This window comes from Magallana gigas, chromosome 2 (assembly GCF_963853765.1).
Source record: "Magallana gigas chromosome 2, xbMagGiga1.1, whole genome shotgun sequence".
NCBI lineage: Eukaryota > Metazoa > Mollusca > Bivalvia > Ostreida > Ostreidae > Magallana > Magallana gigas.
In genome coordinates, this window is record NC_088854.1 from 52,634,566 (window position 1) to 52,660,344 (window position 25,779).

Below are 25,779 nucleotides of genomic sequence, written 5' to 3' on the forward strand. Positions count from 1 at the left end.
TGCCTCTGGGTCTATTTTCTAAATCAAAGTACGATATCCAGGCTCAATTGTCGCCAAGACATCGGAAGGTATTTCATATTGGGGCGGCGAATTTGATTGATAAGGTATAATTTGGGGAGGGGGAGGCTTAGTTTAAAACTGATTAAACTTGAAAATAAAATATCAAATGGTAATTTATCTTTTATAAATTAATTTTAATTTTGTCACTTAGATGACGGCACTACAAGAAACAAAGCCAGGTTAAAACTAATAATGTTTGATGTTTATTAATGTTTGATAACGCGTTTCAAGATAACACAACTCAAATTTATACTTATCTAGAGATTAGACTTTGACCAGTGCGTGCTTGGGTTGACATTGCATATGATGTTGGACATTTACGAAATAGATACATCGACACACCCAGAGACATAAATAACAGAGATTGGCAACTGATTGAAATCTCGCGAAATCCCTCGGTCCCTATTGTAAAGTGTTCCCAGTTTAAATCAGTATATCTTTCTAATGAACAACTATATCGAAATATAAACAGATAAAACCTATTACCAAAACATTCAAAATATTATATTTTCATCAGTTTATGTCTTATAAACAATATTAATAGAAGAGTTTTAGGAGGCAGTTGGCTACCCGTCGTCCGAGATTTTGCCGAATCGGATGTTTTATAGCTGGCAAATATATTTTCTACATATTAATCTTATTTTTCAATTTTTTGTTTAAAAAATGTCTAAAACCTATGTACACTTTTCATTAAAACAATATACATTTGGTTAAAGATCATTATCTCAGTTTACTAAAATGTAGTTCTCAAAGTAAGGTTGATTCCGTACCATTTTTCAACAACAAATTACGCTAATGGCGGAGTTGCCAATCTCTGTTCGTTATGTCTCTGGATACACCATCATAACTAAGCTTTAAGCCTACAATATAAGCCTACAATAATGCTATATTAATTTCACTACACTCTACTTAGTTAGAATAATCTAACTGTGTCTCGGGACAGGCTTTCACTACAGTTTAAATGCCTCCCATATACCTGTAATGTAGCAGAATCGCTCCGAAACAATTTTGGAGAAAATTAACGAAGCTGCATTAAAAAATAACAGTCAAATTATTCTTAACAAACCAGTTTGAGGCCGTAAATACCTTTCATCTATAAATTTGATTCATATTTAAGAAGAATTCAACACTTAAGTTTTTCACGAACGTTTATTACTCGCATCGAATATTCACACTGTGTTGACATTCGGAACTCTTGGTTTTTTCATATTAAATGCACTGAGTTAGAGGTTTATCCCGTAAATCCTTTAATGAACAGATATGACAAATTTTCAATGAAAATTTAACGTATTTGTAAAATCGTTTCTGAGTTTATCCATGCAAACGTAATATTGTGGAAACATATTAAACAAACTAAAGAGCCTCCCGTGATTAAGCGGGAATGTAATGCGCATGCGCAAGATTGTAAAATCCAATAATTCAGATGATTTCCGGATTTTTTAAAGGAATTTTTGCTGATTTTTAACAAGCGAGGCTTGATTGAGAAAAAATAAAAACAAATTGGTAATCTTCAAGTACCAATGATGTTTAAAATATATAAAGCAAAAGACAGTACTAAAGCCCAAAAATTGGAGTCTATTATTAAAGCGCTAAGCATAGCTAAGCGCTTTATTGTCGTTAGACTTCTACTTCCGGTGCATCAAATAACCGCCCCTGTGAGCAGAAATTAACATCAGTTAAACTGGTTAGGGAACTACCCGATAGTTTCATGGGTTTACGCACATAGTTGCACATGTTATTGTTAATATATAAAGTACAGACTATTGTGAATCTAAGGCTGCCACGCTGCCACAAAGTAAATGTCCTTTAGAACCAAGCTAGGTTAACACTTTTCAGTAATTTCAGTACTTTGATTTTTTTAATATAGTAGTATTTAAGTGTATAATTATGCATGTGTAAGCGCCAACTGAGTCCACATAAAATTGATTTAACTTTTCAGTCAGTGTTCTCATATCAGTCTGTAAAAATGTTCAAAATGGATTTCCATGAATCCCGTGATGTGTGATTCATGTTGGCTATGAAGGTAGCATGCACTGCAAAAAACAAAACGAAACAAAACACTACGTTATTTTTTCAGCAATGATCTCTACCGTTATGGTATACCCGCATGAAATCACCAAAGATAGTTTTTTATTAGGTTTATATGGCTATTTATCAACGCAAATCTGCACTAACATAATCGTTTGAAGTAAATAAAATTTATATCTAGTCTAGTCACTTTAACTAAATTTTGAAATAATCAAAAATAGAAAAATACATATGAGGGTCAAATTACTGTATGATATTTATATACTTACTCCTCTATTTCTTGCGATAATTGATCGAATTCACAGCTATATAGAAACTGAAAGGACTGAAATACATACGATCCAGTTCAAATCAATAAGATAATCGATCGGTCGAAACCTTCAGTAACCTAAAAAAAAAAAACCACGGACTGCACGGAATACTAGCATTCATGATGATGTCAGACTCAAATTTTCTATATCAGACGAGTTATCAATTTCTTTTATCAAGTTTTCGTGCTTTTTACGATCAATTCGTTAATTTGTTAAAAGAAAAATGTTAATATAAACAAAAAAAATTACGCGAGTTTTGTAATTTTTTTCTGCAATGTCGCCACCTTCATATCCCGCATGAATCACCAAAGAAAGGATTGTATTGTTTAAATGACATTGGTGAATCGCTCTCGTTTTTATTATATTGCAAACGCAAGGACACTATATTATATACTTGATCGAATTACACTTTTTTGTAAACTAGAGCTCTATGTTTATGCCGCGCTAAGTTTTGACTTAGAATTTTTTATTCGCGCTAAGTTTTGACTTTTTTTAATTGAGATATTTGCAAATCATCTTTAGATTGAAGTTACGATTCTAATATTTCTTTTTTCCAGATACCACTGACAGACAGAAAATGAATTTTGAAGAAAGAGAGAAGTTACGTAAAAATTGCGTAGGCTTAATAGAGAACATTATATTACCAGGTGAACTGTTGGATCATCTATATGAATCTGGCGTAATTTCAGAAGTAGATATTGAGCGCATCAAAGCTGAATCTATATCCTATAACAGAGTACGTCAGCTTTTGAGAATACTGCATACAAAACCTGGATGTCTTGGCACATTCTGTGAGTCATTGGATAAGAGTGGCTATAATTTTTTAGCAACGGCAATAAGGGAAACAGAAGTTGACCCACTCCAAATAGAAAAAGGTATCCTTTTATACAATACCATAAAAGCCATTTGTAGTTTTTCAAAAGCACTGTATATTTCACTTTAAGTATATCTGCGAGCCAATTATTTGTTTTTCATTTCACAATGTAGTTACTAACTAGAAACGAGCAGTTGCAAAGCAACGACTCGGTCTCCCGTTACAGCTGCCTCATACTTGTGACGTAATACGAAATTGATACCTGGCCATGATACAATGTTAGATTATTGGCCCTTAGTAAACGAGACACATTCTTTCGATATACATAAGAGTGTGTTTCATGATGATTACGGGCCGCCGGAAGGAGGTCCGTTATTTGATATACATTTAAATATTGTTACTGCGTTTCTGCGGGATAGTTCTTTTTTAATAGAATTGATATTATGCTTATTTATATGAATTAAAGGTAAATTTGCGTGTAGAAATATGTTTTATGCCTTTTGAAAAATATCACATATTTTTAGGTCACCTGAGTCACTCAGGTGACCTATTGCAATTGGTCTTCGTCCGTCGTCGTGCGTCTGTGCGTCGTGCGTCGTGCGTTAACAATTTTACATTTTTAACTTCTTCTTGAAAACTACCAGGCCAATCGTTACCATTTTTGGTGTGAAGCATCTCTATGGTAAGAAGAATCTAAATTGTGAAATTCATGGCTCTACCATTCCTGGGGTGCCACGGGCGGGGCCAAATATGCAAAAAAAGCCAAATTTTCAAAAATCTTCTTCTCTACTTCCACGCATGTGAGGAAAAAACTGGTTGCATGGTTATGATGTCCATGAAGCCCTCTACCAAAATTGTGAAATTTATGGCCCCTGGGTCAGGGGTTCTGGCTCTAGGGTGGGGCCAATATGGCCATATAGTAAAAATGTATTAAATCTTAGAAAATCTTTTTCTCTACTACCACATATATTTTTAAAAAACTAAATGCATGATTATGATGTCCATGAAGCCCTCTGCCTAAATTGTGAAATTCATGACCCCTGGGTCAGGGGTTCAGGCTCTAGGGTGGGGCCAATATGGCCATATAGTAAAACTGTATTAAATCTTAGAAAATCTTTTTCTGTACTACCTTATATATTTTTAAAAAACTAAATGCATGGTTATGATGTCCATGAGGCCCTCTACCTTCATAGTGAAATTCATGACCCCTGGGTCAGGGGTTCAGGCTCTAGGGTGGGGCCAATATGGCCATATAGTAAAAATGCATTAAATCTTAAAAAATCTTATTCTCTATTCCCACACATGTGGACAAAAAACTAAATACATGGTTATGATATCCACAATCTCCTTTACCTAAATTGTGAAATTCATGGCTCCTGGGTCAGGGGTTCAGGACATGAAAGGGGGGGGGGGCGCAATATGGCAATATAGTGTTAATGCATATAATGTTTAAAAATATTTTTCTCTATTCTCACACAGCTGTATAAAAAAACTGACTAATAATTATGATAACCAGGAAGTCCTCTACTGAAATTTTAATTTTCATGTCCCCTCAAGGATGGGGTTTGACTCTAGGGCAGGGCCAAAATGGATGTTTAGATGTCAATGCATATAACGTTAAAAAATTATCTTGTTTACTCCCACACATCTGAAAGGAAAACTGAATTCATGATTTTGTAGACCAGATCTTTTAGTTTTTCACCAAAATAATAGGTTTCACAGTTCTTTTTGAAATGTGGTCGTCATTAAAAATTTAAAATTTTTCTACTCCAGTATAAAACCTAATTAATTAGATGCATAATGAGACTCAATGACAAGTTTGTGTATGGGATATATGCTACTCAGGTGACCATTAAGGCCAATTGGCCTCTTGTTAGTTTTACTCATAAATAAAAAATAGGTCATACTTAGTAGATTGTCGTGTTTGGCGTGTTTTTATCAAGACTATAATCTATTCAGAAAATTTCTTTTCAAAACAATGCATCGGCATCGGTATGTGGGACATACTAAAGACCTGAAATACTAAAGACCTGAATGTCATTAAATTTTATATAAATGATATATTGGAACTTCTATGTGCCGTGTTAAATGAAATAAAATGTGGTAAAAAATATCATGAAATGACATTCATATCAATTATTTACGCAAAAATATGACAGAAATTAAAATTTGAATTGACTGGAAAATTTGAACTAATCCATTTCTATTCTATCATGTAGTCCCTTGAAATCATATAAATTAATGCATTAAGATTTCATTCATTACAATGCAATAAAAAAAACAAAATGGTTTGAAATACATAATCTCCAAGAGAAAAATGATAAGTTGAACTTTGTATTAGAGTAATGTACAAATAAATGTGTTCTCCATTACTTCATACTATGGCAATGATCATACAATTACCATTAGAAATGCTTACAGTAACGAACTCGATTTTTTATGAAAATTGTAAAATGTTAAACTTCAAAACAAGTTGCTGCAAGTATATTAAAATTTATCATAAAAATTAATACAACCAACTCGTTATTTTCTTCGTTGTGCTGTGTGTTTTATCAGATTAGATGAAAATATCTTTGCCATAGGACTTTCGGCTCTTTTTATTTTTTATCAATTGTTCGGGGATTGTCTGGAACTAATATATATACATGTAATTTATCGATTGTTTTTAATTGCATAACTATTATCAAAACCGATTTGGTTTGACTTTTCCTATAGCGTCACGATCATTTCTGTCAGCTACGTCATGCATAAATTATACACGCCGCCGGTGTGAAAACTATATGATTGGTTAACTCCTATTTTTAGGCCGAGTTATCAGTATACGCTTATGCAATGCCAGAGCTGAAGGATTTCTCAGAACAGTTTATTTCCCCCCAATATTATTCATTCAAAATCGACTATCCCGTATGTTTAAATTCTGTGCTAAACTCTCTCTCTCTCTCTCTCTCTCTCTCTCTCTCTCTCTATCTCTCTCTGTGTAAACGGGCGTTAAACCATAGCCTCAAGCTACGGTCCAGAGTACGGCGTTATAAAAAATATAATATTTAAAAGTTGCATGTGCTAAGCGTTCATTTCATGTAAATACCGTTAATGTATAATGCACATGTATTACCTACTAACTTGCCAGTCAAAGTGATAGGTATGAATTCCTCGATTTCTACACCTTTCGATCGGCTGCGGCAATCGACAGTCAATAAAAGTATTGAACGATGGTGTGAAAGAACGAGACGGAAGTTGAGAGTGCAAGGAGGTTTGTACATGTGCGTCTTCATTAGGCAAGTGTCCGATTCGTTTCTCTTCTGTTGCCCTAACACTTTCGGTGTAAATATATATACTAAAATATCCACAAACCATTTACTGCAGATTTCTTTATTTTACCTGTCTCTGAACCCCCGATCACCCGCTCCATACATGAACACTGGTTTGTTTACATACATAAAAAATACAGTTCTTGATCCGCTTTCCGAGTACGGTTAAAGGTTGTTTAACAGGAGAAAGTTTGGGGCGGGTTTAGCTACAATTATTAACAGTAGTAAACTAAATGAAGAATTATTTAAATGGATTATTTGCACAAAATGTGGTATGGTATGATGTAAATATTTTTAAAAAATAGTGTTATTTTTATACGCGGCAAATTGCCGTAAAGTTTTTTTGTACATGTAAGTATTGTATGCTCTGTAGCTTTATATTTTCTAACCCAAAATTTATACACAGAGCTACAGCTATATATGTTATGTACCGTATGTATTGTTTTATCACAAGTGTACACTTTCGAAAAATAGCCCAATTTCGACAGTCACGAGTACCCATGTGAATTTTTCATTCTCTGGTATGTTGTTGTTCTGTCCGTGCATAATTTAGTCTTAGTTAACCAGCAGCCAATCAGCGGTAAGCTGAATCCACCAATAAAAAAACTGTGGTTAAGGTGCGGGTATTGTTTATGTATGACGTAGCTGAAAAAGTTGAACGCGACGCGATCGGAAAAGTCAAACCAAATCGGTTTTAGTAATATATAGTATCTTGTAATCTCTTAAACGATGCATGCTCAGAAATGTCAATTACTGTATTCATCGTTTTGAATACGTAATCATATCGATACAATTTCGATTATTTTGAAGGCAGCATTACAAAAAAGAGATATTTAAAAATTGTATATGGTTTGATTCTCCGCACTTTTTTTTTTGCATATGCAGTTTACTTTAAGAAACATGTGTACGAGGACCATTCAAAAAATACGAAGACTTTTGCCGTAGCATTTTTACTTAACGTCATATTATCAGAAACCTTGGTAGACGTAATAAAGCAATAACTCCCATTAGTTTAAGCTAAAAATAAATATATCCCTTTATATCTATTTTAAGAACTGGGTCTAAATCATATAATATTTAAACACCAAACTGAGCATTATGGTGATATTCTATGGATAAAATTATGATGGAATATATTGTTTATTTGAACAAAAATCGTTTATTAAAACAGGTAGTCCTCATTAAAATTGACTAAACAAAATGAAGTCGCCGTACGTCACAGAGCAGCGACAAGTGATAAAAGTATGAGTTTAACCATGAACAACATCGATGCAAGCTCTGAAAATGCGCTTTTGACAAAAACTTTTACAACAATAATTTATAAAAAAAAAAAAAAAAAAAAAAAAAAAAAAAATTTTGCATTTGTGGTTTAATGTCATACAATACTTTAGATGGTGTACACTGTGTTTTGGACATCACAGGAGAAATAAGATTATCAGTATATAACATCAGAAAAATCACTTTTATTTCTCGATCATTTGTGAGCAGATAAGAAGTAAATCACATATAGGGTCGTTTTAAAATGCGGTAGAAAAGACACTAGATAGTGCTGTTTAGTGGTGTTTAGTCTGAAATAAAGATGAGGTAATATATACTTCGTCATGATGTCATGTTTCCCCATTACCGTGCTCCGTGTTGACAAGGCATGCTGCTTTTGATTTAGTAAAATACAAAATAGTAAAATAAAATTACATTTTTAACAAATGTAACGAACTTATGAAACTTAATAATGAAATATTTGGTTTGTGCATCTATAAATGAGTTAATTGTGACTTTCATGAAAACTACATGACAGACAGCGACATTGTTTTCGTATTTTTTATTGACCCTCGTAATCATTATAATTTGCTAAATATTGACAGAATCGCAGAGACAACGATTATATTTACTCTGTGGGTATGCCCGGTACGAGGGTCGAAAGACATAACATTTTACGTGCATTTTTTAACGAACGCAGCTAGCACCAATGAATCTTTTAAAAAATACAGTTATCTGCGGACATCCTGAAATTTTTTACAGATGGTTCTGAGGGATGATTTTGTTTTTTAGGGAGGGGGATCAAGAGCGGATCATGAATTTTTTTCCCAAGGGGGGGGGGGTAATTATTTGAGTTTTCCACGGGGGGGGGGGGGGGGAGGGAGGGGGTCTGAGGCATGTTTTTGATATTTCTATCATGTAGTTTAAAGGAATGGTATACAGAGGGATTTTGACCCCTTTACACCCCCCTTAATCTCTGCATGGGAAGGACCGAGGTTTTTTTTTTAGCTCAACTAGGCTAATTTTTCTGTCGTCTGTCTGTCCATAAACTTTTCACATTTTCAACATCTTCTAAAAAACTGAGCCAATTTCAACCACCCTTGGCGCGAAACTTTCTTATGCCAAGGGGATTCAAAAGTTGTGAAAGTTAAGAATCATGCTTTTCTCAAAGGGGGAATTTAAGAGTTATTAAGAAAGTTGAGCAATTTTCAAAAATCTCTTTCTTAAAAACCATTTGGCCATGAAAGCTGAAACTTGTGTGAAAGCATCCTAAGGTAGTGTAAATTTAAAGTTGTGAAATCATGACCTCAAGGGTAGGATGGGGCCCCAATGGGGATTGGATTTTTATATAGGAATATATTTAATAAATCTTTAAAAATCTTCTTCTCAGAAACTAATCAGAAAAGAAAGCTGAAACTTGTGTGGAAGCATACTCATGTAGTGTAGATTCAAAGGTGTGAAAATCATGACCCTCAAGGGCAGGATGGGGCTACAATGGGGGTCGAATTTTTACATACGAATATGTAGAGTAAATCATTAAACTTCTTCTTTTCAGAAATTAATTACCCTAGAAAGCAAAGCTGAAACTTGTGTTGAAGCATTCTAATGTACTGTTGATTTAAAGTTGTGAAAATCATGACCCCCTGAAATATGGTGGGACCACAATGGGGGTCAAATTTTTACATAGGAATAGATAGAGTAAATCTTTGAAAATCTACTTCTCAGAAACTAATCAGCCAGGAAAGCTGAAACTTAAATGTGTTGAAGCAGTCTGATCTACTGTTGATTCAAAGTTATGAAAATTATGACCCCCGGGAGTAGGGTGAGGTTACAATGGGGGTCGAATTTTTACATAGGAATAAATAGAGTAAATCTTTAAAATCAGCCAGGTGATTCTTTAAAAATTGTTTAGACTTTGGTCCCTGGACGATTCTTTTTTTTTTTCTTTTTTTTTTTTTTTTAAATTTTTTATTTTTGACATTTTCACAATTGCATATAAACATGTCATTGGTATAATAGCAAGTGAAATTTCAATTTCAAAAAAAAAATTCTCATTAGCTAGTGTTATATATATATATATATATATATATATATATATATATATATATATATATATATATATATATATATATATATATATATATATCTATCTATCTATCTATCTATCTATCTATCTATCTATCTATCTATCTATCTATCTATCTAAATGTATATGCATATAAATATACAATTAGTGAAAGTTATAGGAGAGAAAGTAAAGAAAGAAAGACTGATTGTATTATGTACAGAAACATTGTATTGGAGCACTTAGATAAGTAAAATTGTCAATCTATTGACATACATAAATTTATCAAAGTCGATTTTTCATTGAAAATATCATCAGTCAGAGTAGATCACAAATTTTTTTCAAGTGTTTTTCATACTGAGTAAAATTACAATTTTTTAAAAGTAAATATTTTTCAATAAGTAATCTATCGGTTATTATGGTAAACAATGCACTCATATCCAATTTGGGTACCATTTTGTATTTACAGGCAAAAAAAAACTGTTTCACAACAAGTGTCAATAAATTATGACCTTTGTAAACATTATTGTTGTTAAATTTACCGAATAATACATATATCTTATCAAAAGCTATTGGAAAATTAAACCTTGATAGAAACATTTCTTCAACTGCACACCATATCTCTTTAACATTAGGACAATCATAAAAAAGATGCTCAATGGTTTCAATTTCTACCTTACAAAATGTACAAAGCTCATTGTCCGTTAGTTTTAATTTCGTTATAAAGAAGTTTGCTGCAATTATTCTGTGTAATATTTGAAATTGTAACCAGTGATATTTAGATTCCTTTGTAGTTTTAAAAGGGAGCTCAAAAATTTTACCCCAATCTGAGTCACTAAATCTATAACCTTCTTCGTGCCATTTATAAACTGCTTTGATTGTTTCTTTATTTTTACTTATTAAAATATTATACATATCTTTACAACCTTTGTTTGCTTTCTTGAAAATTGCAATTGTATTTGATATGTGCTTGTATTTTAATTCTTGCGTCTTTCATATTGTAAGTACCAATTCTATCCAACACAGTCTTTTTAAGTCCAGCATATTCTAAAAAGTTTGTATTTACATGTAAATTATTAAGGGATTCAAGACTTATGAAATTGCCTTCTGAATCAAAAAGATCAATTATAAATATAAAGCCTGCATTAAAATAACTTTTTAGGAAAGCTGAATTACTATCGATTCTAATATGTGGGTTATACCATATGTGTTCACTGTGAATGTTTTCATTTTTCAGGGCTGAAATGCCAGCTATAAAATACTTCTTTCCAAAAACAGTTATGCATTATATTACCAAGTCTGGATAGAAAGTATGTTCCTCTTAGCCATAAACTGTTCACTGGTTTATTTAGACTTGTCTCTAACAAATTAACCCATATAGATTTTGAATGAGTTAGTCTCCTTATCAAGGTCAGAATAAAGTCATTAAAATCTACCATTTTAAGACCGCCAGATCTATAGTCTTGTGTAATAGTTTGTTTATTTACGTTGTGTATTTTGCTTCCCCAAAGATAAAGGTATAATTCTCTCTCAAAGTTTTCTAAGAAGTCTTTACTTGGATTTGGTAATGTAAATATCAAATGATTCATTTTTGGAATTATAAGGGATTTTATGACAGTTAATCTTCCTAATATTGTTAATTTACGTAGTTTCCACTGCTTTATTAGTTTTTTTTATATTGTCTAGTTTTACATTGTAATTTAAGTTTATCATATCATCTAAGTTTACCGAAAATTTTATCCCTAGCAAGTCAAAGTTTGTATTGTTCCAATCAAGTTTCCATCTCGAGTGATGAAAAGTTTCTTTTGAGAATTTTTTACTTCCTATCCACACCATCTTTGTCTAAGAAAAGTTTATATTTAGCCCTGATATATCCGCAAAAAAATCTAGTTCTCTAAGAATACCGTCTAATGTTTCTGGTGATCCATTTGTAAATAAAGAAGTATCATCTGCATATTGTGAAATTTTGTATTCAGTATCTCCTATTTTTATACCTTTAATGTCTTTATTATTTCTAATTATTGTTTCTAATATTTCTGCACAGAGCAAGAATAAGTAGGATGATATTGGGTCACCCTGTCTGTACCCTCTTTGAGGGTAAAAATAGTCCGATATTATTCCATTTTGAATAATACATGTTTTTATGCCATTATAAAATTTTATTGAATTTCCAAAATTAAATAGGTCAAGTGTATGAAAAACAAATTCCCATGATATAGAATCGAAGGCTTTTTCAAAGTCAATTAACATAAGTAAACCTGGAATATTGTTTCTTTCGGTATAGTTCATTAGATCACATACTAATCTGATATTTTCACCTATGAATCTACCTTTCAGGAATCCAGTTTGATCTCTGCTAATTAATTTATCCATGTATAACTGTAACCTATTAGCAATACAGCCTGATGCAATTTCATAAATAACATTTAAAAGGCATACTGGTCTCCAGTTTTTTAGATACTGTTTAGATTTACCACTTTTCGGAATGCAAGTTATTATTCCCAATTTGTTGGGCTCTGAAAAATATGATTCTTGGGCCTCACAAAGCGTTCAGAGTATGATGTAGGTTTATATCCTATATATAAACAATTGTTTAGGATCTTTTTGAGAACTGCAATGCTTAACATGTGATATTACTATAAAATCATTCTGTTAGAAATGACTAATGACTAATGATGATAAACATAAGAATATTCAGGGGGAAAAGAATTTTTATTTATATAATAGGATCTACATGTATTAACATTGTCAAGATAATTTGTATTATGATACCAATAAGCCCATTTTATCATACCTGGTGTTCTTCAGGTGAGCGATGTGGCCCATGAGCCTCTTGTTTTGGTATTTTAATCATATTCATTTAATTAACGATTTTCAAAATTATCGGAATGCCAATATCACTTTTTAACGCAGTTAAACACAGGGGCCAAGCCCGTTTTAACATTAATTTCAATGTAACCATAAATAAAGAAAGGGATCGAACTTTGACCCAGATAAAAAAAACTACCAGCTCGCTTCATAGGCCTAATAAATCAATCAATTTTTAAAACACTTGCAATTTGCATGTATGTTTCAAAAAAGTAATGTCTGAGATACACTTACGCCAAATATCAAGTTGATGGGTTATAAATTAGCGGAGATATACGTCATTATTCTCTCGGAGTCGTATCTCAGACATAATGATTATTTTTCTGAAAAAAAAGACATGCACATTGCAAGTGTATTAAAAATTGATTGATTTATTAGGCTTTTGAATTGAGTTGGTAGTTTTTTTTTATCTGGGTCAGAGTTCGACACCTTTCTTCATTTATGATAACATTAAAATTATAATGTTAAATCGGGCTTGGTCCCTGTGCAGTTAAAACTTAAAATACTAAGAACGAACCACTTTGTCTCGGTGAGTAATTGGCCAACCGGCTTACGCATAGGAAATAAATGCAATATTTAAGAAATTCGAATGGACGATCTGGGTGGCAGGTCCCATAGTTTTTTTATTGAGACTGAGAGCTACATACCTGCAGGTAGTAGAGATTGTTAGGCTCTTCTTGATTATGTCAATTTATTTTGTCTTAAAGAGGCAGACTTTTTACATTAACAATATCAATATTTAAAATACAAAAATATATGCACAATGAGCGTAGATTTACAACTAACAAACAACAATAAAGAGAGATCGAGAACAATTAAAAAGAAATTCAAGAAAAAAATCAAAATATTGATCAGCGAGGGGTTCTATGTCGTGCCAGCACATCTGAAACATTGTAACATTGCTTTTTCGAGCATGCTTCTTTTTTTTTTGGGGGGGGGGGTATTTTTATTCTTTTTATTATGCTCTACTAATAATATTTACGATTTTGTAACGAATAGAGTTATCAGTACTATGATATCGATGTGAAAAGGACAGAAAATTCTCTCTCTCTCTCTCTCTCTCTCTCTCTCTCTCTCTCTCTCTCTCTCTCTCTCACATGATGAACTCAAAATGCTAAAAAAAACCATATAGTTACAACAAGTTGCCAGGCAAGACTGAATGTGCATAAGTCTGGCGTATATATACATGCACGTTTTGAAGTTTCAGCATTAATTGAATAATTTACAAAATGCCGTAAATATATTCTAATGATGATATAAGTAAAAAATATGAATCTACAACGATGACAAAGATAAAAAAAAAAGCTACGTTGTGTGTGTAGTATGTTTTGGAGGTTTATTTTTTGTAATATTTAACGGGATCAATTCTGCTTGTTGGCTTGTTTTGTTAATTGAATAGGGGTTAAAGATAATGAGTAATTTCCCATATTAAGTTTAGCATATTTTCTTAGTATCATACTAGACAAAAATTCGAAGAAAGAAGAAATATGTGTTTTTATGCGCATTACTCTATGGTTTTCACAATCATCAGTTACTACTTACTAAAGGAGAAAAACATTTCCAAAGCAATTATATCGGTAACTGATAGTTAACATCGAGTTCCAGCTTGTCTTCTGCCACATGAAAGTACGTGTGTAATTCTGTTTTAATAAAATATATACATGTATCACGGTCGGGGGGGGGGGGGGGTGTCATCGCAACAAGACTGTACTAGTGTGGATGGATGTACATTGTTAATCAATAATTGATGTTGAATTATTTTTAGTAAACAAAACCATAAGTTTGACATACAGTTTGAACAGTTAACATGAAGAACTAAAATGCCAGGGAGTTTTGTTTCAGAAGCCAAATTTTCTCTAACTGCTGGACGATTTCATTCGCCTAAATAAGATGCAAGATATGTGTCTTAATAAATTTTCACGCTCACACTTTGAACAGCCGATTAAAACACTCACCATACACATTGTTTGACTTTATAGCCTCGCAGCTTTGCATTTACACAAAAACTTTTAAAAATTCAACGCTTGAACTGTTTATTTGTATTGCCACACACAGTGCAGGCCTGAACTGCTGTTAATTTGTCAATCTGTCCATATACATTTTGTTAATTTCCTTCGATTGCTTAGGCTACAGCGATATTGATAAACATTTCTTCCCGGTGGATATTGAGTACATTTATAAATCACAATTTATTTTAATTACCTTTTTAAAATTTTGTATGTACAACACAGTTTATAAGTTGCTGATGAAGGCAGTTTGATATTTTACTTTGTTGATGTTTTGCGAATAGTTAGAAACGCCAAACGCGGTGCGAGTCATAATTCATATCTCAAATAACCGTAACTAAAAATTAACGGCTTTGGATTCAACTAATTATATTGACGAATAGTAAGTTTACATTTTAGAAATCATCTTAGCAATTATGATATTGTCTTCATCTTAAATTGGTATTTTGTAATACTGTAAAAGAAAGCGTTCTAGATCTATCGAAATCAATACCGTATTCGTTCAAAGAACTTCAAACGCAAACACCCGTTCCCCGCCTACATTTTCAATCCGAATCTTTCGGAATTTCTGTCAGATATTCAGAAACAAAGTTATCTACTATAAAGTATAATCAATTCCTGATCGATTTATAATACCAAAATAAGATTTGTAGTCAAATAATTATTATAAATAATTATAAATTTTAAACGAAAGGTTTGGTTATGGGGGGTCTACAAATTTCTGCATTGAAATCGGTTTGTATGAGTGAGAAAACTATTATTTAGCATATTGTGCATATAAACTTTAAAATAATCACATGTATGCGTTAGATATTAAAGTAAATGTTTATTTTAATTCATATTTGTTAGCTATATTTTGAAACGTTACAAAGCAAAATGCTTTTTATGGAATTTATTTTAGTCTGTAGACATATGTCCCCTCCCCCGGTGAAACAACAAACCCTTTGGTATGAATATGCTGAATAACAATTTTTATTAAACCCTTAAAAAGGAATTTCTGTTTCACGTGGGGGGGGGGGGGGTAAAAAGTGTTCCGATTTATGAAATGAGCTAATGAGCTATTTTAAAGGGGAAGGAAATTAAAAATTTATTGTACAATAGATCAATTAATTATCATCTAATATAATTGTAAATCGTATTTATTTTCATTTAAAACCCCGGTACAATGAATAAATCTGGAAAACCGACCGTTTAATTTAAATTTCCCGCCGCCATGGGAGCTGCCTTTGAAAATTCCGGTTTGTTTTATCAAGTGAACATAGCTTCAGTATCAAATCATGATATTTGCTCTAAATGACGAGTTCTGATAAAATTAACACAATATCGTTTTGAGACCGTTCTTTACCTTTGACTTTTCACTAAATTACAAACTTCAAACGAAGTAGTCTCGTTCAACCAGACGCTCGGCTGTCTCCGTAAAACTCCGACAAGCAGAGATCTTCTCGTCGGAGTTTTACGGAGACAGCCGAGCGTCTGGTTGAACGAGACTACAAACGAAGCAGGTTCATTGAAATCTAAAACATAAGTTAGTGTCGGAGCAATCTTCGCGTAGTTGTGGAAATTATCAACTGATGCAAAGTATCGTAGAAAATGTGTTCCGACACGGTAATTTCGACACGGTAATTTCGACTTAAGAGAATGCATCTTAAACATCCCTATTGCAATTATAACACTCTTTTTCATTTAGCGAAGAACTCGAGATGGAATAAAAATTTACTCGAGGTCATTTTCAACTTTGAATGATAGCAGCTGTTGTTAATCTTTAGAATGACGATAAATCCTAAACATTATCATTTTCATCAAGTAAAATATGAAACGAAAACATCACGCGGCATGTTATCCGACCTGAAAATTTAAAAATAAATACAGTAGGTGACCAAACAAGCTAGATATAAAGGATCAAAGTTGACGTCTAGAAGAAAACAAAATATAAAGAAATCTGAAAAATTTTCAGAATAATAGTAAGGTCTTCTGTTCGGAAATGGAAGATCTTAATAATGATATTTCTTATCAGATAAAGACTTTGAATATTAGAATTAAGAATATGAACGATTAAAGAATTTTGAAGAATTGCTTATGATTGATACTTCCCTAATCAATAACTACATTGTACTTCTAAGACGGTTCCCAAATATTCAGTCGTTTAAAATTACTTACGACTCTTGCACCGCATCCTATATTAGCCCAAGATCGCTTTTTATTAGCCCGAGAGCCGATGACTTGTGATTGATCAAAAGCTGTAATGAGAGAATGGACTGGTTGACCTTTGTGTATTTTTTGCAATGCTAGATACGTTAATTCCCAAATGAAATTCCCAAAAACATCATTGATTATAAAAACTCTTTTTTTGGCAAGTGTTCTGAAATATATTTTTATTTTTGCATTTACTGTTTAGCTCAACAAGAAGTGGAAAACCAAGTCCATGACATACTTGCAGACACATACGAAACATCCAGCGGCGGTTATAGCGTACCGATGCAAGAAATTGTAAAAGAAGTTGAATTCGGATTATTGACAGCAGGAAAACACTGGAAGGATAAAAATGTGCTTCTCATTGAAGCATTACTTAAGAAACTTTTCCCAACTGCTAAACCCAAGAAAAGAAAAAAAAAAGGCAACAGGTAACTAATAATAAAAGTCAAATTAGTCTGATTCAATTGAGTACTAAAGAGTTTTTAGAATTAGTGAAAGTTCAATTATGGTCGATTTCGTGTGTAGCCCTCACCATCGAATAAACACTCCCAACGAATTTCAAATACACTATCCTGATTTACAAGTAAAACAACATCTCAAAGAACCTTGGCAATCATCGAAAATTGGTCCCCCACGAATATAAATTCAATAGTATGGGTACAGGTGCATGGGTACTGTTAAAGTATCTTATACATATGATATACTAGATGATATCCCATGCAAGCGCGGTAAATAATACTTTACACTATACTTTAAAATTGAATAAAAAACCAAACTGCATTGCTCGAAATTTAGCTAAGGGGTGAAAAATCTAAACTGTATGGGATGATATATAAATGAACATGGCCTTAATTCTTTCTGTTTCCGAATCGGCCAAGTGGAAAATGATCGATACCAATGATTTTTTTTAAACCAGTGAGTGGGTATTTAGGACGTCATATCTCTAAATTGTGTTCTTTAGGTCAAATTTTACTACAATTTTTATCACTGTCCCAAATGAGAATTTCAGACAAAAGACTGATTTGAAGAATAAAAAACTAATGGGGAGAGTGGTCACCCCCCCCCCCCCCCGCATCCCTAATTTTATTTCATACATTTATTCAAATAGATTTGGAATTAACTGAATATGTATAAACCATATTAGGTCAACTATAAAACATGTAACTATAATAACATCATAGAAAAGTTTATTTCTTAAAATTATGCAATATCATATCATACAAAATAAGATATCTGTGAGACAAAGCTCACTAGAGATACCCCCATGCTGATGTGAATTTACAAAATAAGCAAAGTCAACATTTAACATGAAGCTTAATTAAGTTGACATGAAATTAGTTAAAAACTAAATCCATTCCATGCCTTGACAAAGAATCTGTTAAAATTTCATGCATCTTAAAAAAAAAGTTTCTAAAAATCTGTGTCGTAAATTTGTTTACAAATTAAGGCTATAAATAAACAAAGTCCTCAAAAATGAATCCCACCATGTGGAATGCCTCAAAAAGTGTTAAAATTTCAAGCAGTTGCGATTGATAGTTGCTGAGATATCTGTGATACAAATTTGATAAGAAATATAATCTAGAATTAAACAAAGTCGACATATAAGTGGAAGTTGACATGGAATTTGATTGGTACAAAAATAGATCCCACTATATAACACGCCTAAAAAAGAATGAGTTAAAATATGAAGCATCTGCGCTAAGAAAACTCTGATGAAATTTGCTACGAGAGACAGACACACAGGCGGACAGACAAATACAGTTACACAGGTAAAATTGCAACATATGTTCAACATATGTTTAACATATGTTGAACATATGTTCTGAAACATATGTTCGCCATAAAAAACGAGCACCATATGTTAAACATATGTTCATAAACATATGTTCATCATATGTTTAACATATATTAAACATATGTTTTTGATAACCATATGGTTACCATATGTTTATAAATATATGTTAGACATATGTTGAACATATGTTAATTTCATTTTTGTGTTTACTCATTTTCTTTATCTTTTGGGATTATTTACACAACATGTATCACATATGTCATGCATATTTGAAAATATGCCGTTAAATATTTTTTTTTATTTTTGAATTCATTGTTGGTACAAATTTTCTTTCTGAATTACCCTCTTCAACTGATTATCCTGTTTTTACAACACTGAGTCTTTTAAAAATTGCATTAATTTTGCAGCTCCAGCTATCTGATGAAAAAAAAACAGAGATAAAAATACATATCATTTTTATTGTTGCAAATATCATATAGACAAGTTTGTTATTCTCCTGTGAATGGTTCTCACTCACTGCAGCTTTAATAGTTTCTGAAAAAGAAACAGAGAATGTAACACTTTTTAAGATGGTTTATAAGTTTATAAATGCCTATGTTGTTCCATTATTAAAATAAAAGTTTGAAGAGTATCAAGATCAAGTTGCAAATACAACATGATTTAAGTTTTTTCATTCTATTCCTTAAGTAAATTTTGTTGAAATCTAACATCATTGTAAGTTCTGGAGAGAGAGAGAGAGAGAGAGAGAGAGAGAGAGAGACAGAGGAGAGAGAGAGAAATTAATAACTATATACCTGCATTAATCCCACTTTTTGTCCAACTTCTTTTTCGATGTGCTGTTTATCATTTCACAAGTCAAGTCTAAACTTCTGTCTAAAATATTAATACAAATGCAAGTAACCACAATCAGACCTTTTAAAATTTTGCAAATTAAGAAGTGGAAAACCATTAATATATTTGTGTTATGTTTACAAAGTGAGATTTTAAAATCTTACAAAAAATCATTAGAACTAAGAAAATTTTATAATTAGCATCAATCATACAGTCAGAGCCATGTTTAAATATAATTACCATAACTTGTATAGAAAATGTAGTGCAGATATCTTTGAGCTCAGGACGAATATCTGGATCCTGGATCTTTCATTTATTCATTGTCTTCAGACTGCATCCAAGAAATCTTACAAACCTCTGCACTACTACATCCATTTGCTACAAATTATAATACTCTGTCAAACAGTGTTACTCATTATTTGATATTCATTGAACCTAATTAACTTTCCTACAATAATATTACATGTTTAAAAAATAAACATCATGCTGCAGTTTTGAAGAAATGTAAGAAATTTTTGTAATTATGTACTGACTTGTTCATAATCTCTGACACTGTGTTATTTGATGCCATCTGTGATGTGTCCACTAGTCACTGCATTCCTAAAATAAAAACACTTTTTTTCAATTTGCATGTAATAAAAATTACACTATAAATATTGATAAAGATTTTTTAAAAAGAAAAATAAATTGAATTGATATAAATATTTCAATGAAAAGATATAAATCATTGTACAATTTGTGTTGACACAAAATAATTCATTAGGAATTTCCCTGTGGGATTGTAAAGACTATTTCCATTAATAACTGATTTAAAACAGCAATATAAGACATACTCGTTGCTTTGCAATGAGCTTTGCTCTAGTTTTGGGGGCTACTTTCACTTTCCAAGTTTTTAAATGCGTCTGATCTTAATATATTTTTCAAATCTACATTTTTATGCTTGTTTACCATTAAACTTGTAAGGTCTAAATAAACTATAGACAGTAAGCTGTTGAGTTGTAGCTTTGTGTGAAGAAATTTACAGACCTAACCTTTTCTGAGATATTCTACATTCTGTCATTCGTAGACATGGTAATTACTGTATGATTTATTCACTGTATTTTTATAACAATTTCAACAGCCTCAGAGGTTCAATTATAGAGCTGGTTTTTAAAAAGTTTAACAACAATGATGACCGTCGGTTGCAGTTGTTGACATTACATTATTTTATACAGTATGGTTTTTCAATTCGAATTTTCTAGAAGAACACAACTACAGCCCGTAGATTGACTCATTGCCACTATATAATTTTAAATAGGTAAATAAAAACGCATTCTTACCTTATAAGTACAAGTTTAAATCCATCCTGCAGATTGATCTTCTGCCTCCGTGACGTAAAATCTGACGTATGTTTATGAACACTAAATTTAAAACCGATTCAAGCTTAAATCCGGATTTGTTAACGAAACACTTCATATGAAAAAAATGCATGGCTAATGTTGATTATATAATTTGTTTATACACGCATTCATTACTACATATCTAAAAATTTAAGCCAACAAACATGTTTAATCAACATAACGCAAATTGAAAACATATGCTGATCATATGTTTTAAACAAACATATGTTCAAAATATGTTAAACATACGTTGAACATATGAATACCACAAATATATGTTCAACATATGTTTTGAGTCTGTAATATGTTTAACGTATTTTTCAAACATATGTTAACAATATATTTCAAACATATGTTCAACATACTTTGAAAAATTCATATGTTCAACATATGTTCAACGTATGTTCAACATATGTTACTCGAAACATATGTTGCAATTTTACCTGTGTAGGGTGGGGCCAATATGGCCATATAGTGAAAATGTATTAAATCTTAGAAAATCTTTTTCTCTACTACCATATATATTTTTAGCCGGGTTTTCCAACGGAAAAATCCGGTTATTAAAATGGTGAAAATGGCGGGCGGACGGCTGCCAAAAGGGTACCCTCATTGTACGGATAACTCCTCCTACAGTTTTCAAGATAGGAAGTTGTTCTTTTGCAGATCAATTGTACATATATCAGAGGTGTGCACATTGCTAGGATTTTGATTTCCGATAATTTATGAAAAAAATACCAGCTTTTGAACTTAGTCATTTTTTGGCAAAATATTGCATAAAGGGAACCCTCATTGTACGGATAACTCCTCTTACAGTTCTCAAGATAGGAAGTTGTTCTTTTGCAGATCAATTGTACATATATCAGAGGTGTGCATATTGCTAGGATTTTGATTTCCGATAATTTATCGAAAAAATACCATCTTTTGAACTTAGTCATTTTTTGGCAAAATGTTGCATATACATGTAGGGTACTCCATTTCACTGGATAAGGGTTGACATGGATTATGGATACAGTTTACATAAAAGAAAACCCGGTTTGCTGTCACATTGACAGCTTTTCACTTGTTAAAAAAACTAAATGCATGATTATGATATGTCCATGAAGCCCTCTACCTAAATTGTGAAAATCATGACCCATCAGTCAAGGGTTCAGGCTCTAGGGTGGGGCCAATATGGCCATTTAGTAAAAATGTTTTAAATCTTAAAAAATATTTTTCTCTACTACCACACATGTGGGCAAAAACCTGAATACATGGTTATGATATCCACAGTCTCCTTTACCTAAATTGTGAAATTCATGGCCCCTGGGTCAGGGGTTCAGGACATGAGGGGGGGGGGGCTATATGGCAATATAGTGTTAATGCATATAATGTTTAAAAATCTTCTCTTTTCTCACACATCTGTATAAAAAAATGACTAATATTTATGTTTACCAGGAAGTCCTCTACTGAAATTTCAATTTTCATGTCCCCTGGGGTATGGATTTTGACTCTAGGGCAGGGCCAAAATGGATGTAAATGCATATAACGTTAAAAAATTATCTTCTTTACTCTCACACACCTGAAAGGAAAACTGAATTCATGATTTTGTAGACCAAATCTTTTAGTTTTTCACCAAAATTATAGGTTTCACAGTTCTTTTTGAAATGTGGTCGTCATTACAAATTTAAATTTTTTTCTACTACAGTATGAAACCTAATTAACTAGATGCATATATGAGACTCCATGACAAGTTTGTGTATGGGATATATGCTACTCAGGTGACCGTTAAGGCCAATTGGCCCATTGTTTAGCATCCTTGATTATGCCGATCAGGCTCCGTATCTGTAGCTAGCCTTATGTTTCAAATCTAAAGTTACGTGAACCATGAAATTAGTAAGGAAAATATTTCTTTCAACATTCTAACCTACATTTAACTTCTTTTTAAACTTTCACCTGCTCCAGTATCAATATAATCAATATCAAATTAGATATCTGAAGCTTAATCTGTTAACACACTGTAAAGTTATATTAAGTCTAAATGCCTGAAGAAGGCATAAACAAATTTTTCTTCATTTTGTAACCAGCCCCCAGACCGTAACACAGTTTGGGTTGTTTTATAATATTAAACCTGCCTAAGCATCCAGATAATCAAGATCACTCTCCGTATCTGAAGCTACCCTTGTGGTTAATATATATAATTAAATCAAGCATGCAAATTTAAATAAGTAAGTACAGTAATTTACATAAACAGATGACACACTCAAAAATCCTTAACCTCATCAAGCATCCAGAACTTCAGCACCCAAGCCTGTGGAGTGCATCAGTATCACAAGGTGCACGATCTATCTAGATTTGGTAAAAATTGAACCAATAACTACTAAGGGTGCCTGCCTCAATAATTTTAACCAGCTCCAAAAACCTTAACCTTGTCCAGCATCTAATACCTATACCTCATACATAGCATTAAAGCATGTGGAGTGCATCGGTATAATAAGACGCACCATCTAATTAAAGTTTGGTTACGAAATGAGAAGCAATAACTTATATACAAGTATGGCCATCAAATGACACCTGCTCCAAGAACTTAACCTGCTCTAAAAACCTTAATCTCCTTGAGCATCCGTAACATATGGCAGATTGTGCATTTAAGACTGTCAAGTGCAGATTGATGTCTGTGTAAATTGAAAATTTATATCTATATATAATGCCTTGTGACAATTCTATTCTAAATATATGTTACAACATAGGTAAAATTAAAACCGTTATCAAAATCCCTCTTTATAAAATTTTATACAGCCCCTTTTAATACATTTGGTGTTCCCCAGTGTATAAACAAAGTGGACTGAGTCGCATGCAATGTTTACTATTATCAGCATCACCGACGGTGATGGAGGTTTGCATTTATGGCTTAATTGTCTACCAGGTGGCAGAAAATCTAGGTCGACCCCGGCCTTTAATTAACTATTCACAAAATTCTACTCTATCAATTTTGAAGACCTGTACTTGTTCTTAAAAGGTGGAAACAATAGAAAAGATATATGGTATGTCATATCTGAGACACAAAGCGCATATATAAGTAAAAACATCTTCAACATGTCTTTAATCCTTAACCATTTAAAGGGGAAGGAAAGTAAAAATCATATTTAACCTATAAAATAAATTGGTTTAAATAATCACAATGTGTCATGATGTTTGAAAATAAACTAATAGCTTTACAAACTATAAGCTTTAAGGCACGTTTAAAGTTAGGGAAATTGTATGTACTGAAGGCTGACATGATGTAGAACTCTTTTGTATTAAAAACCATAAAATATGAATTTTTCAACTCATCTATTCCGGTTTGGTTTACATATACAATGTACACAATGCTCTGAATAAAACGCTAATTTGTGCCTCTCTGTTTCTCGAGTAATCGACTGAAGAAAATTAATAATGTTTAAGTTCACACGTCAATCTAAAGAATAACTACATATATGCATAAATATATGCATTTTTATTAAATGAATCACAGCTGCTATCATTCAAAGTTGAAAATAAACTCGAGTTAATTTTTATTCAAAGTCGAGTTCTTCGCTAACTGAAAAAGTATATTGTAATTGGGATGTTTAAGATGCATTCTCTTAAGTCGAAATTACCGTGTCGAAATAACGAGGGCACACATTTTCTACGATACTTGGCATCAGTTGATAATTTCCACAACTACGCGAAGATTGCTCCGACTCTAACTTACGTTTTAGATTTCAATGAACCTGCTTCGTTTGAAGTTTGTAATTTAGTGGAAAGTCAAAGGTAAAACGAACGGTCTCAAATCGATATTGTTTCAATTTTTCCAGAACTCGTCATTTAGAGCAAATACTAAGATTTGATACTGAAGCTATGTTCACTTGATAAAACTAAACGGAATAGATGGTGTGACGTCAAAGGTTAAAGTTGAAATTTAAATAATGCGATCGGTTTTCTCTATTTATTCATTGTTCCGGAGTTATAAATGAAAATAAATACGATTTATAATTATAGTATCTGATAATTGATTGATTTATTCCACTATATATTTTAGTCTCCTTCCCCTTTAAAGTCTTCAACTTTTGTCAAAAGAAAAACAAGAAATTCAGTAAGTTGGAGATTGGTGCCAAACGGATTCAATCCGCTTAACTTCAGCGTCTTCATATCAAAACTGCATTTATTGACTGTCATACATATCAGCAAAAGTAGTACTTTTGAATACAATTTGTCTATTTTGGCCGCATGTTTTCATTTTATGGAAAGGAAATTCAGCAATCACTAAGCACAAAATGACTTAACATCAAATGAAATAAACATGCATTCCAAATCAACATGGTAACATGGTAAATCAATCTAATGACTATTAAGGAACACACGTCAAAAATTTTATCTTAAAATTTATAGGAATAGTTTTAATCTAGAGAATCGTTTAATGATTAAATTAAGATTCGATCAAGTAACCTTTGAGTATTTTGTTGATTTGTATAAAGCATTATTCGAAAAGTTCATCTGATAGAACATTTTTTGTTGAAAATACAAATTACTGTTTCATGTTTTGTTATCTAGCAGTCTTATCTTTGTTATCTAGGGGTACAAATGATCCAATTTATCATTGTTTAAAAAGGAAAAGTGAAAATATGGATCATCAATGTGCTGAAGGTAAGTTATCATTGCGTTTAAATTTTCATTAGATGTTTAAAATAAAAAAAAATTATTTAAATGGCGATTCCCTATCTTACCTCTGCAATGTATGATAATAATATGTATCCAGGAATTGCTTGTTTTTGTTTTTATCAAAAAAAAATTTTTGTATACGAATTATGGCATAGTATTATAGTACGTTTACTATCCAAAGAGATTTGACTTTGTCTGAGTTGTAAAA

At 32.1% G+C, this 25,779-nt stretch overlaps 1 protein-coding gene and 1 long non-coding RNA gene across 6 annotated transcripts in view; one reads left to right on the top strand and one right to left on the bottom strand.

Moving 5' to 3' along the window:
* The window catches only part of LOC136273127 (sterile alpha motif domain-containing protein 9-like), a 58,161-nt gene that overhangs the window by 23,403 nt on the left and 8,979 nt on the right, over positions 1-25,779 (top strand). For all 5 annotated transcript variants that reach the window (XR_010711324.1, XM_066077193.1, XM_066077195.1 and 2 more), the window contains 3 exons: positions 2,957-3,274; positions 17,113-17,338; positions 25,486-25,556. Coding sequence is in view for 4 of the 5 variants with exons in the window: in XM_066077193.1 (XP_065933265.1) it covers positions 2,977-3,274; positions 17,113-17,338; positions 25,486-25,556 (595 nt within the window). In the remaining variant the exon portion in view is untranslated. The remainder of the gene's footprint in view (positions 1-2,956; positions 3,275-17,112; positions 17,339-25,485; positions 25,557-25,779) is intronic.
* On the bottom strand, positions 19,144-21,035 carry LOC105347991 (uncharacterized). The gene is made up of 5 exons (XR_010710505.1): positions 20,856-21,035; positions 20,070-20,136; positions 19,777-19,914; positions 19,500-19,578; positions 19,144-19,239 (listed from the first exon to the last, which is right to left on the bottom strand). It is a non-coding gene; the product is annotated as an uncharacterized lncRNA (long non-coding RNA).